At 45.5% G+C, this 14,018-nt stretch overlaps 1 protein-coding gene across 2 annotated transcripts in view; it reads right to left on the bottom strand.

Annotated features, from left to right (window-relative positions):
* Window positions 1-12,949, bottom strand: part of LOC142761655 (uncharacterized) — a 244,873-nt gene extending 231,924 nt beyond the window's left edge. Inside the window, exon 1 of one of the 2 annotated variants that reach the window (XM_075892589.1) lies at window positions 12,487-12,949. In XM_075892589.1, the coding sequence (XP_075748704.1) occupies window positions 12,487-12,577 (91 nt within the window). In that variant the 5' untranslated portion in view covers window positions 12,578-12,949. The remainder of the gene's footprint in view (window positions 1-12,486) is intronic. The other variant, XM_075892590.1, reaches the window with a different exon arrangement.
* Window positions 12,950-14,018: the final 1,069 nt, after the last annotated feature.

Below are 14,018 nucleotides of genomic sequence, written 5' to 3'. Positions count from 1 at the left end.
AAAGGATTCCAGCTTATAATAAAGGCGCCGCAGGAAAGACACCTGCGCTATTTAAGTACGCGACCGTTTTCGCATTACGCCAAAACGAGAACGCGGCCGCTTCAGTGTTATTTCTTGGGGGTTTTGTGCCTCGAACCACGACGTGATTATGAGAGACACCGCGGTGGAGGGACTCCAGAAGTTTCGACTATACGGAGTGACTTGACGGGCACCTGAATGTGAGTTCCTGCGGGGCCCCCAACATTTTTTTTTTTCCTCCATCGAAATGTAGCCGCCGCCGCGTTCGGGATTGGATACTGTGACCCTCGGGTCAATGCGGCTGTTGTAGAGCGGGGAATCGCACACACTTATCGTGGTGTACAGGAAAGGAACATGGCCTCCAGGGCACCACAAGTCTGCCACGAACGCACGCTGCAATTTGCGTTGAGCACCTGATAAACCTTTCCTCGCTTGCAGACTCGCCAGACAATTTCCTGTACATTCATAAATCCTCAGAACAAGCAGCTTCAGTAAAGGTCACGGCCGACCACAAAACTAAGTTTAGCAGTGGCGCCATATAACACTCCAACAGAGAAACGCAACCACGCTAAACACCGAGATTTATTCACTTAGTTCTGTGCAGAACTCGGATTCGTTTCACGGGCTTGACTGCCGCGAAGTAAAGATTCTCAAAAGGCTGTGACAGTATAATCTGACGAACAGGGGCGTCAATGCGACAGTCCTGGTGACAGGGCGCGTCTACAAATGTTACGTCACATTGACCATGCACGCGTCAGGAGCAGTAATGAGAACGTGTTTCATTTGATTGATTTATACCCCAAATCCTTTCATATCAGCTTACCTACGGTTATCTCTGAATATAATCCCTCAGTGCGTTGTATCTCATGCTCTCTGTCTCTTTATCTTTCTTTATTGTTGACTTCAAGAAAAGTAGCCGAAAATATTTATCTCGTCAGCGAAACCAGGAATCACCTCGTCTGCCGGAGGGCTCAGGTTAGGCGAGTTTGCTCTCCGCTTTAATTAACACATTTACCACATACGATCAGTCCCAAGACAAGTTGCGGGGAAACAACTTGCATAATATTATCGAGGTCGCGAGAGAAAAGCAAAAACAAAATGAGGCGAGAATCACCACATTCGCGACGGGTATCTAGGAAGGCGCGATGCGCCATCAAGAACGCCTCCGTCAGTCGCACGTCAGCCGATATCACTTCTGAACTATCCAAAGTTTCTTTTTCGGTTTCGCGCGAAGCAATAAGGTCTGAGGGGTGCGCTATATAGGGAAAACAGCCATTTAAATAATCGAAAGCTATAAACAACATAAAAAAGAACTTTGGAAGTAAGTTGCATGCCCGCTTGTTACTCTCCTTCCTCTCTCCATCACACCCTCTATGTCTTTTCTTTCTTTCTCTCTTTCTCGATATGACGCGACTATGAGAGATGACCTACGCGATATAAAGGGAGCGGGCGAAACGCGCAGGATGAACGGGCAAGCACTCTCAGCGTTAGGAACGCAGAGCGCATACACGCGCTCGAGTCGAACGCGCGAATCCTCTCGCCTGGGCCGCCTCCCACAGAAGCGAAGACTCCGCGGCACCATCCTTAAAAGCGCGGATATCAAAACTGGCGCCGCGCGTATAGAACTCGGAGGAGAGTCTCTCCCGGGCGTCATCAATCACGGCGAAAACGGCGACGACGAAGCGGAGGAGGTCATGCTTTGCTCGTTCGCCGATAGCTGCGGCGAAAGATTTTGGGGACGAGGACTGTAGTGACGGCCGCCCACTGCTTTCCGGGTCAGCGGGGCGGCCAGGCCAGCGTGAAGCAGCCGCAGCCGCGCGAAGCTACGCCCGCCGACGCGCCCTGGCGCGCGCCTTGCTTGCGCTCTGCAATTGCGCGAAGTTCGGCAAGCATCGCAATTCACACCCGAGGCGACACACTGAGCTCGGTGGGAAGCGCTTGAGTTTCGAGTACACTGTGAGTCAGGCGTCGCGTGGACATGTGCTCTCTTTCGCGGGGTGTCCGAAGGTTGCGGACGCTTTTGTGCTCTAACTGAGGTCGAGATATAGGCGTGGGTTGAGCTGGCGTGGTTGGCGGTACAGCGTGTTGAAATACAACAGGTTTAATTTTCGCCAACGTGTGTTGATGTGAATAATCAGAGTAAGTTGTGAGACACAGATCGAACGCTTGATACAGTACGGGGATAGAACGATGGACAGAGCGCTGATATCACCGTCCTGTACCTGTTTCTTCCCGTCTTATGTGGAAACCAGCCGGGTTAAGTTCACAACTATAGATACGCCGACATGAGATATCTGTGTGAAGCTGATAAACCACGAAATCTGGAAAAATAATGGGAAATAATGCTGTTTTCAGGCGGCGAAGCTCCTTACACTGTGACTCGTTTCTCCTCCGTTGTAGCCAGCACTTCTCACAATGTTCACTGGGAGGCGCTGCGCTGTTGCAATACGAAGGTTGCAACCTTCGTGCAAAGTGGCACCAATATCTAAGATAGGTAGAGTCCGGGGCATAAATAGACGTAGCCACAAGCGCCGAGCCAATTCAGACATAGGGTATATTAACATGCAGCGTGGTAGCAACAGGCTGAAGTGAGAAGAGATAAAAGAACATCTAAGGGAAGAGAGCCCGATGGTATACGGTTTTGTAGAAACACATCTCGGGGACATGGAACAGCCTCCGAACAATCCGGAGTACACGTGGGAATATTGTAATAGAACAGAAGGCAGCAGAAAGGGGGGTGGTGGGGCATTCATTCATAAAAGTACAGACTGGCAAAGGGTCAAGCAGGAGTGCAAGGAACATTTATGGCTAAAAGGGAAAGTGGCAGGTCAAATGACACTCCTTGGTTTCGTGTACTTGTGGACGGGAGCAAAGGCCAGAGAGGAAAACCAGGAAATGGTAGAGTGTATATCAAAGGACATTCAGGAGTTAGGAAGAGAGGGCGAGATAATTATAATAGGAGACATGAATGCGCACATAGAAGATATAGATGGGTATACCGACCCGACCGGCAAAATGATCATGGATATGTGTGAAGGCTTGATTTGATCATTTGCAACAGTACCGAGAAGTGTGAAGGGCAAATAACATGGGAGGTAGGAAGGCTGCAGTCGACGATAGATTATGCACTGATGTCACATAGGATGTATGATAAGCTCAGGGGAATGCACATAGATGAAGGTGGCTCCAGAAGTCTGGGTAGTGATCACAAACGTATCAAGCTAAGTTTTGGAAGAGCAGTGAAAGTGGGAAGGAGACAAGATGAGCAACTACAGGAAATTTTTTATCCAGAAAGGCAAATTGAAATAGCCACTAAACAAATTGAGAAAGTAATCACGGAGGATAATAAGACAATGTGGACATACACGAATCTAATTAGACTCTTTCAGCTAGAGCTTGCTAAGACGCGTGACAAGTCACCCCGGAAAAGAAGACACAAACCCAAAAGTTGGTGGGATGAGGAAGTTAAGAGAGCCATAGCAAAACGTCAGGAAGCCTCTAAGGAACACAGACATGCTAAGCAGCGGGGTGAACTGACAGAAGATGTTGAAGTAAAATGGGAAACCTTTCTAAGCTGTAGAAGGGATGCATCCCTTCTGATCAATGAAAAGATTAGAAGAAAGGGAGCTCAGTGGCTGTCAGAAGTACATAAAAGCGATAGAAAGGCAGGTGCGAAATTTTGGAACCATCTAAACTTCCTAAGAAATGAGACGAGCCTAGAGCAGAGTTTAACTACAGCCAAAGTGCTAGGCTAGAAGGGGACGAAGCCGTTGAATATATAAGAACAAGGGTGACAGAAAATTTTCAACAAAGAAGTACTTTATGCACCACAATAGACAAGGACGCATCAAGTGGTGCAATGGCTCCATTTTCACAACGAGAGTGGGAAAGGGCTGAGAAAAGGGTTCCTAGTAGTACATCAACAGGCCCAGATTGCCTTCCAATTATGCTGATAAAGACATTAGGTCCAAAGTCTAAGCAGGCTATGAGAGAGGCAGTGAGCAAAATAATAATCGATGAAGTTCCCGATGGATGGAAACTTAGCAGTATGAACATGATTTATAAAGGAAAGGGGGCCAAAGCTGACATAAACAACTACCGTCCTGTAACAGTGACATCAGTGGTCTACAGGCTGGTGATGCAGATTATAAAGGAAAGACTGCAGGCATGGATAGAGGATGAGGGGGTGCTGGTGGTACTGCAGAATGGGTTTCGGAAACACAGGAGGTTGGAAGACAATCTGTTCTCACTGACGCAGTGCATCCAAATAGCAGAAAAGGAACACAGGCCCCTGTGGCTAGCAATTTTGGATAACAAGGGAGCGTACGATAGCGTGGTTCAAGAGGAATTGTGGGGAATACTGGACACACTAGGCGTGGAACATGTCGTCACTAATCTTTTAAAGGATATCTATAAAGGTAACAAGGTAGTTATAAAGTGGGAAAAACAGGTATCTAAGCCTGCAGAGGTAAAACGGGGGCTTAGGCAGGGGTGTCCCCCGTCACCCTTATTATTCATGATGTACCTACAAGGATTAGAGGCCAAATTAGAGGGAAGTGGACTGGGCTTCAACCTCTCTTTAGTCAAACAAGGAAAACTCATTGATCAGGCACTACCAGCATTAATGTACGCAGATGATATAGTGCTAATGGCCAACAACAAGGAAGATTTGCAGAGATTGATGGACATCTGCGGTAATGAGGGAGATAGGTTAGATTTCAGATTCAGTAAGGAAAAATCAGCAGTCATTATTTTCAATGACAACGAAGGTGGTGAGCTTAGAATACAGGAGGTCACGCTAGAGATAACAGATAAATACAAATATCTGGGCGTATGGATAAGCAATGGGACCGAGTACCTGAGGGAACACGAAAAATACCTGATGACTAAACGTAACAGGAATGCAGCAGTGATGAAAAATAGGGCACTGTGGAATTACAATAGGTATGATGTTGTGAGAGGAATATGGAAAGGGGTCATGGTTCCTGGGCTGACGTTCGGCAATGTGGTCTTGTGCATGAGATCAGAAGTTCAATCAAGATTAGAAATTAAGCAACGTGGAATAGGTAGGCTTGGTTTAGGAGCTCACGGGAATACACCAAATCAGGGAGTACAAGGTGATATGGGATGGACATCATTTGAGGGCAGGGAAGCTAGCAGCAAGATAAAATTTGAGAAGCGATGGAGAGAAATGGGGGAGGAGCGTTGGGCTAGGAAGGTTTTCAGCTACTTGTACATGAAAAATGTCGATACAAAATGGAGGAAGCGAACCAGGAAATTTACTGGTAAATACTTAGAAAACAGCAGGTGGCCAAACCAAGAAGAACTATCGGTTAAGAAGAAAATGAAGGAAACAGAGACCGATATGTGGAGAATCGGCCTGATTAAGAAGTCCGCACTAGAGATCTATCGAACTTTTAAGCAGAAAATCTCCAAGGAAAGGATCTATGATAATACTTGGGGTACTCTACTGTTTTAGGCCTGGACGGGAGTACTGCGAACCAAGACATATCGGGCCAAATACGAAGGGGTAGACACAGTATGCAGTGCGTGTGGAGAGGAAGAAGAAACTGCAGAACACTTGATAATGTTCTGGAAAGGGCTTCACCATATAGTTCAGGATGATGGCGCAGAGTTTTTCAAAGCTCTGGGGTTTAGGAACCGGGAGGGCAAAATAGACTTTAAGCGGGTAGACTTAACTAGAAGGAGGTTATCTGATTGGTGGCTAAAGTCAAGGCAAGAGTGAAAATTAAACCCTTCACTGCATAATACGAATCCTCAAACTCACTTTTTAAAGAAAAAAAAATAAATCTAGTTTTTGGTTCATTACGTATTACGGCTTGGTGGCGCTAGCCACGTCCCGATCTAAAGGGTACAGCCATACCCATCCATCCATCCATCCGTGAAGTGATCACTGGATGGCGTGGGAGCGTGTTGCGTGGGGTTTATTTTAATGGGAGTTCGATAAGATGGCGGAGGGAGAGATGGACGGACGGATGGACGAAGAGCCCGCGAAGCTTCGCCCCACTGATCATTCACTCCGTGGATATATGCTGTGAATTTTTTTTCTTCCTTTGATCATTCAAGAGTAGGTAGGAATAAGTTCGAGTAAGGGTTGAACCCATAACTCATAATGCAATAAGGAATTCGATGCGCAATCAGCCGACTACCCGATCGCCACCGGCGAGTGCCAAATTCTCCGCACATGACACACGCTTCCGATGCTAGCGAAATGCAGTTGCGAAAGCTGCGGTCTCTCAGTCTCCTTTCTCTTGCTTGTGACAACGTCGTGCTTCCCAGTATGCACTCGAGCGGTCGTCAATGACGCCTTGCGTTCGGTCGCAGCTCGTATCTCGAACGTATTTTCTAGCTGACAGAGCACCCATTTATACTCCTGTTGGCACGTTTACCAGCAACGCAAGGCCTTAACGTGTAGTAATGTCGGCATAACTAAAAGTAAGGTTGTGCGTGTGTGGCGGGTGGGGGGGGGGGGGGTTACCTCGGCAGTAGTATACCCAGACTGTTCATGGTCTAAGGCCGACCTTGGCATGTCGCTAAGCCAAACTTTAATTAAACGGGTGCCTCAAAGTGGTCGCCAGCAACGTTCCCCATTATGCCGATAATTGTGCCGATCACCTTACTTATGGCTAATGTTTGCATTCGTGCGTAATATTATTAGTCCTAATTCAGACTGCAGATTGCAGGCACAGACAGGGTGAACAACCGAATGAAACAGGCAATAAAGCGCAGGAAAATATACAGTTAACAAACATACGATTGGCTGTAACTTCATGCAAAGTTCTAACGTTAAGCTACTTATCACACGTTGTGCTTGCGCGTATAGAAAAAAAAAATTCTGTGTTCACGCAATTTGATAGTGCTATAGTCTATTGTTACGGTGGTATCGGGTATAACGAACGGTCACGAAGTGTCAAAAGCACTGGCTTCTAATTTTAAGCGCAAGTAATTGAGTATTAATAACTCGGTAAATTACTTATTATCTCCATTCAATTTTTTGTTGAGTTTTGTGTTGCTGCATTTTATCACGCTGAATTATAGTTCATTCACACGATGCATTATTTTAAGCTATAGCTTCCCAACAACACTTGCGAAATCTCGACTAAGGTTTAAAAGAAGACAGTGAAGTAAAAGAAGTTACACAATGTTTCTATTTTACCGTATGTGAGACAGAGCGTCGATAACGGTTGTTTATCGAGCAGCTCATTAATCATAAACGTTAACGGGCCCGTCAGCCCCATCCCCGATCTTTTTGAAGGAAACTATACGAGTAAAACGTACTCCAAAGCGTTACGCAATGGGAATAGCGTTGTTCACTGACAGCTGTACGCAACTGAATTCCAGTCATGCACTGACAGGAGCTGTCGGCCAACGTAAACATTTATAATTTCCCGAGCACACAGCCCTGGCTGCATAGAATACGGAGTCATCAAGCTATACGAAAGAGGCGTAAGCATCTTACAGTGCGCTTATGCACACTTTAGAATGGACTACTGAACGATCCTAGCAAATAAATTAATAAATAAATGTTGTTTTGACGCTTCTCATACAGAAAGCCTCTTACTCAAGTTAAACGGCATCGAGTTGGAGCTACTAAACTAAAAGGTACACGGCAATAAAAGGTGGGGAATTGAAATAATTTCTTCTAATGGTGCATGTTTACACCTGTGATGTCATTATGTAGCAGGGCGCAGTGAATGTGGGTAGTTGCTGACCACAAACGCATTTAGCGGAGTGCTTTGCACAGTGAAAGTTACCGATCAATTTAGTTCGCCGCGTATCCATTGATTTCTTTTTCTTGTAATTTATTGTTGCGATTAGCCCAGCCAGCTTTGTTAAGGATGCGTACAGTGCCAGGATTGGCTGATATTTTCTCTTATCAATAATTTCAGCCTAGCACGCTATTTTAACAATATAAGACCCGCCGTTTATTGCGTCCGCTAACGACCGTGGTTTTCATACGAACTAAACGTGGCCGTCGCGATGAGATTTATAAAGTAAACTCAATCTCGGCATTTCAAAATTTTTGTATATTCTAATAATGATATAATAATAATATTATTAATAATAATGGCGACGATAATGGTGAAAAGGGGACAGTGCTCGAACAGCGACGTTGCAATAAAAGCGTGACGGTAGACTGCTAATGATTTCACGCTGACTTATTGCACTTCCAACGTCCGCATCACAGCGCCGCAGCCGGCGACGCAGCGCATAGGCGTTAAAAAGGCGCTTGCATAATAGCCGCACAGATCCTCCCGGAAACGCACGTAAAAATGACTCGCTAGACGACGCGCGCACGAAGTGAAAGAAAGAAAGAAAATGGAAGAAAGGCGGTCCTTTCCGGCTCGGCTTTTCCTTGGAGAACGTCGTTCATGCGCGCTGCATCCGTCTTCATCATGCGCAGCCACTCGGTTCTAGCGGTGGCCCTCGGTGCCGTTAGACGCCGCCGCTGACCTAGTCCCCATCGTCTCTCTCTCTCTCATTCACTCCCTCGCAGCTGCAACTCGCTGTGTTCGCGGGTCCACTCAGTGCGAACTAACGGCGGGCGGTTCGTTTGACCAGGACTCGCACATTCGTTAGCTCGCTTTCCCTCGGCGGCGGTCGCTGTAACGCCGGCCTCGCAGCGTGACTGCGGTGATGGCCAAAGGTCAGCAGTCCCGGAGGGGAAGTGTAAACAGAGGCCGCAACGGGTCCTTCTTAGAGCACCCGGAATCGGTGCATCTTCGAGCCCAGCGCGTCGAAAGCCTAGAAATCACAGGTAGTCTTCTTCAATGAACCAAATAAGGGCAACTGAAGGACTCTCTTTTTTTTCATTAGACACAATGGCAATGACTACTAACTGACTATCAAGAAGACTTAGAAATGAATAGGTTAAAGCTCATTACTACAGATCACTGTGAACACCATTAAAACAAACACGAACGAAGAAACGCACACGAGGACGGCCGCTGGTGGGGGGTGGTGCTGCAACAGGCGGGGTACGCCTGTCCTAAATGGCCGGCATGTGTTTCGCCTGAGCATCACCGGAATAAGAGCGGTTCGTCGTCCTCCTGTGGTGTTTCTCAGTTCGTGTTTGTTCGTGTTCTTAGGGCTGCTTGTTTTTTTTTCTTCGGTACAGTACAGTACAATACAGTTTATTCAGTACAATACAGTGCAAGTAAGAAGTTGATATAATACAGAAGGAGGTCCCAAAGTAAAAACTGTCAGGGGGACCTCCTGTGAATTCATGTATAAAAATATAGAACAAAGATAGGCAACTAAGGAAAAAGCAGCAAGCGAATAAAACAAAATGAACGTAATGAATATTATTGAAACTAATGGTAGTTCAAGATATTTACATCTAAGTGATAAAACAGGAGATAACTAATTATATTAAATGACTATAACACAACACATACATATGACTAACTAATACAGTGTCACTTCAGAACCTATACACGTACACACAAATGCATATATATATATATATATATATATATATATATATATATATATATATTCAGGTGTCGCATGTTGTTAGTAAGAATTGTTTTAGATGCCGCCGGAAACAATGTAATGAGGGGCTTGATTTAATAATTGATGGTAGAGAGTTCCATAAAGAAATTGCAGAAAACAAGGATGTCATTTTGCCGTAGTTAGTGCTTACTTTTGGAAGCATAAAGTTACTATTTGCAGAAAACCGTGTGTTATTAGTATTGTGGAGATGTGTGAGGAGAAGTATGTCAGTGGGAATGTCACCGACTCTAATTATGAATAATAAAATTCGAAGTTTGAGTTGAAAGGTGGAAATGAACGGCAGAATTTCGAGAGTGCTAAAGAGGGGGGCTGCTGATGCTGTGTAGGAACTATGTGTGATAATTCGGACTGCTCTTTTCTGAAGGTGAATGAGAGATGTTAGGTGTGTGGCGTAGGTATTGGCCCAGGATAAAATGCAGTAGGTTAGGTGACTATTAATGAAAGCATAGTAAAGTGATTTTAAAACGTGTTGCTGAAAACAATGCCTTGTGCGAATGAGTATGCGGATGCCAAAAGCAGTCTTCTTGATGACAGAATTCACGTGAATGTTATATTTGAGTTGAGGGTTTAATGTGACACCTAGAAAAGTAGTGAACTTTGATGGGGTGATGACGCAGTTATCAATGTATATTTCGGGTGAAATCGTAACGCTTTTTTGGAACGAGTAAAATAACAGAAAAGTTGTTTTAACAGGGTTGATTTTCAATAAGTTATTTTTGCACCATGAAACAATTTTCGCGACATCAGTGTTTAATTTTGCTAGTAGATTGTTAAGATCTTTGTCACTAGAAAATATCACAGTATCGTCAGCATAAAGGATGCCGTCAGATGAGTTAAGTGATGATGGTAAGTCGCTAATGTAGATAAAAAACATGAGAGGTCCCAGAATTAGGCCTTGTGAGACTCCCTGGTTAGTTATTATTGATGAGGATAAAAGACCGCCATAATTGACAACCTGGGTTCTGTTAGCGAGGTAGCTTTGTAAAAGGGCTAAAGTAGGCCCACAGATTCCCAAGAAATTAAGTTTAGCATACAAAATAGAGTGGTTTATAGTGTCGAAGGCTTTAGTTAAATCTATAAAAAAACGCCCCTGCCCAGAGCCCCTTATCAATCGACTGTTTTATGCTATCTGTTAGTTTAATCAGTGCTAATTCGGTAGAAAACTCAGCACGAAAACCAAACTGCTTATGTGACAAAAGGTTAAATGTTGTTAGGTAGTCTATTAGGCGATTCACAATGAGCTTTTCAATTACCTTACTGAAGAGTGGGAGGATTGTTATAGGGCGATAATTAGAAAAAAAACTTTTCGGTCTCTTTTTTTGAATACAGGTATTACTTTTGCTTGTTTTGCTTTGTGGAGAAGCTTGTCTGGTCCTTTGTTTTCAGGAAACCACGCCTCAAGATTAACAAAAGAGGTGGGCCTATGTGCGTTATCTTGCGGGTGGCTCACTTTGGACTACCCAGTTATGTTCAGCGCGGTGATGAGGGCGCTGGTGACGGCGTTTTTCGCAGCGCCACCTAGGCAGTGTGTGACGTGTACAAGGAGGCGTCTGACACAAGCTTCGTGGCATAGCCAATCACGTAGTACTACCTAACGTTTCATGTGTGCAAATTATTCGCCAGTCCTGCACAATGGACGTGGAGTATCAGAACGTCACCTGTATTCTTCCGTTTCTGATTATAAAAAGCGCACCAATAACTAGAGTGAAGGAAGATTCCTAAAACAATTCATGATGTTTTCTGTGTTCAACTTGCCGTTGGAATGAAAATGAGTAAGAAATAGGTCTGCACTCGACAACCAAGCTTAGTCTGGAAAGTTGCCGGCGATTTTCCTGACATATATAACACTGTTTTTGAAGTGCGGTATATAGACACCGAAGCCCCTTCAGAAAGCAAACAGATGAGACCAACAATGAGGGCGTATCTTACTCTTACCTAAACATTATTGATCCCACATCACCCTTCTAGCCCACCCATGAAGCTGACCCTTGACACATCAACTCCGCATTAAACGAATTTCCGGACCGTTCGAAAGGTCTTCCTTCTAGGTACTGATTAACCAGGTAAACATAGCCTGCCACTTGCGCTTGCGTAACAGGTCTCTAAGTTGAATCGCCATTCCGTTAACACTGTTAATCATTAAAGAGCAAGAGCTTTATGACCATGTCATGCAAACCAAAAAGTGGCATCGTTTGGAAACACGTGGCTTCCCCCCGCCTTTTTTTTTTCTTTTTTTGCGTGACAATCGTTTAGTTCAAGTCTCATTACCTGTTTCGTTTTGTAAACAGGTTAGGTAAAATGCTTACGGTAAAGTTAAGGATCCACTTCTACATAATCTGACACTTTAAACAAGCTCTCAATGTTGGGCAGCCGTGCGAGACGACAAGATGCGCCTCCAACGACTCCAAACACGAGAACAAGTACCGGAGACAATAATGACCCCTGGTCAGCCGGCTAAAAATAGGCCAGTGCGTGCCCTACTGCGTGTGCTTGAAACCATTCTGCAGCCTCAATTCGTCCATCGGTATATAACCGGTTCCAGTAAGACCATCAGGACATGTTACATTAGTTCTTATCGGCATCTAGGCGAAGCGTGCACCTTTTTTGATACCACATTTCACATAGTGCGTCACTCACGCGTCTGGTGCATGGCGAAACAACTAACAGTTGTGACGCTCTTTGAAAGTGCAAGTCCAATTAAGCCAGTGATACCGTACAGTTTTTGTACCCGCAGGCATGACATAATAGGCCGTTCGCGATAAGGACCATACACGGAAACACAGTGGACATTGAAATGGCTTGTCTGTGAGATGTAGAAGATTGCGTAGGATAATAAATCATAAAATAATTTCGTAGCATGACATCGTGCCGATCAGTACCGCGCACATTTGCGCAAGAAGTGAACTCGAAGCTGCACACATTGGAACTCACCTTCAACAGCCGAGGAGCCGTTGGCGTATCCGCAGATGCACGCGACCACCGCAAGCAGAACCGTCACGGTAGAACGGCGTCTACACTCCATTTTTTTTTTTTTTCGCGTCGGAACACTCGAACGTTGGCGATGATACACACACACACAAACAAACGATGTGGCTACGCGGTAGCGTCAAATTCCGGTGGACAACAGTGACAACTCGCGAAAACCACCCGGCAGGCCGAAGCTCATGGCACACGGAACGGAGTCACCTTGTAATAAACCCACTGACCAACAAGCAAACGCGCGCACGGTGAGCACCGGCGACCGCAAGCGCACGCCGTGGACAAGAGGAGCGGCAGCTCAAGAGCGCGCCACACGCCAGCTGGCCGTCCGGCGAGTCAACTGCTGGCTGCTCCCTCTCGGAAGACGCAGCGAGCGGCCGGAGCAGCCGGTGGGAGCACCAACGGCGGTGCGACCACGCGAACCAAAAGCGGGACTGTTAGAGAGGGCGAGGAGGACGGGATGCAGCGGGGGGGGGGGGGGGGGGAGAGTGTTACGGGCCTGGGACCGGTCGAAACTCAAGGGCGCTTGCGTCTACGGAACGCAGCGAGACTCGAGAGATGCCCTTTCAGAGCGGTGGCGCCATCGCTTGAATGGAGGCTGCACTGGCAGTGAATATAGGAATGGCATTAAGCGATTCCGAAGGAGGCGTAAGATTTGTGGGAGATAAGATAAGGAGTATATGGGGGCGGTAATTTGACAAAGGCTGACGCAAAGCGCCCCTGGCAAGTTTTTAGCCGCAACCCCGAATATTCGGTCTAGAACAAAGGTGACCTGCATATGGTTAGCGTATTTGTACACCTGTAGATTCCGTTTTTCTAGTATATATCAATCAATAAAACTTCCGTTTATCTCGTGGTTAATAATCTAAGATTTTATAAATAATTTTTGCTATGTATGGCTTCTAATACCGATTATTCAATAAGTTATCTGATATTGCGGCTTTTTATTCTTCCTATCAACTATATATTTTAACAAGCTACATATTGCCCACGTCGGCTGCTAATCCGAAGGTCGCAGGTTTCATCTCGGGTTTGGCAGTGGCATTTCGATGGAGCTGCAATGGTAGAGGTTCGTGTACTGGAAATCGTCAGTGCTCGTTAAAGAACACCAGGCGGTCGAAATTTCCGGAGCCCTCCACTACGGCGTCTCTCCTAATCACTTCTTGGTTTTGTGACCCCTCATAATATTATTAAAAAGCTCCATATTGTGTACTTGGCTCCCCTCTCCGGTCTTGGCCAGCTATTCGCTCTGTACATTCAATTCATGAAAAAGAAGGTGGCTACGCCGTATTGCCTGCAGGTGCGTTAAAGAAAATGAGACCATACCCAGTGTTTTACGCGAACATTACAACGAGATAATACGCTAACAGCAAAAATTTGTGGATGGCATTTTGCGCAAAAAAAAAAACTGACAAAAAGGAAAGAGAACACAGATAGGTGCACACTAACATCCGAAGTTTATTTCCAGAAAAAAAAAACACACG

The sequence above is a fragment of the Rhipicephalus microplus genome, chromosome 4, assembly GCF_043290135.1.
Source record: "Rhipicephalus microplus isolate Deutch F79 chromosome 4, USDA_Rmic, whole genome shotgun sequence".
Classification (NCBI taxonomy): Eukaryota; Metazoa; Arthropoda; class Arachnida; order Ixodida; family Ixodidae; genus Rhipicephalus; species Rhipicephalus microplus.
This window is presented reverse-complemented; position numbering and strand designations above follow the sequence as displayed.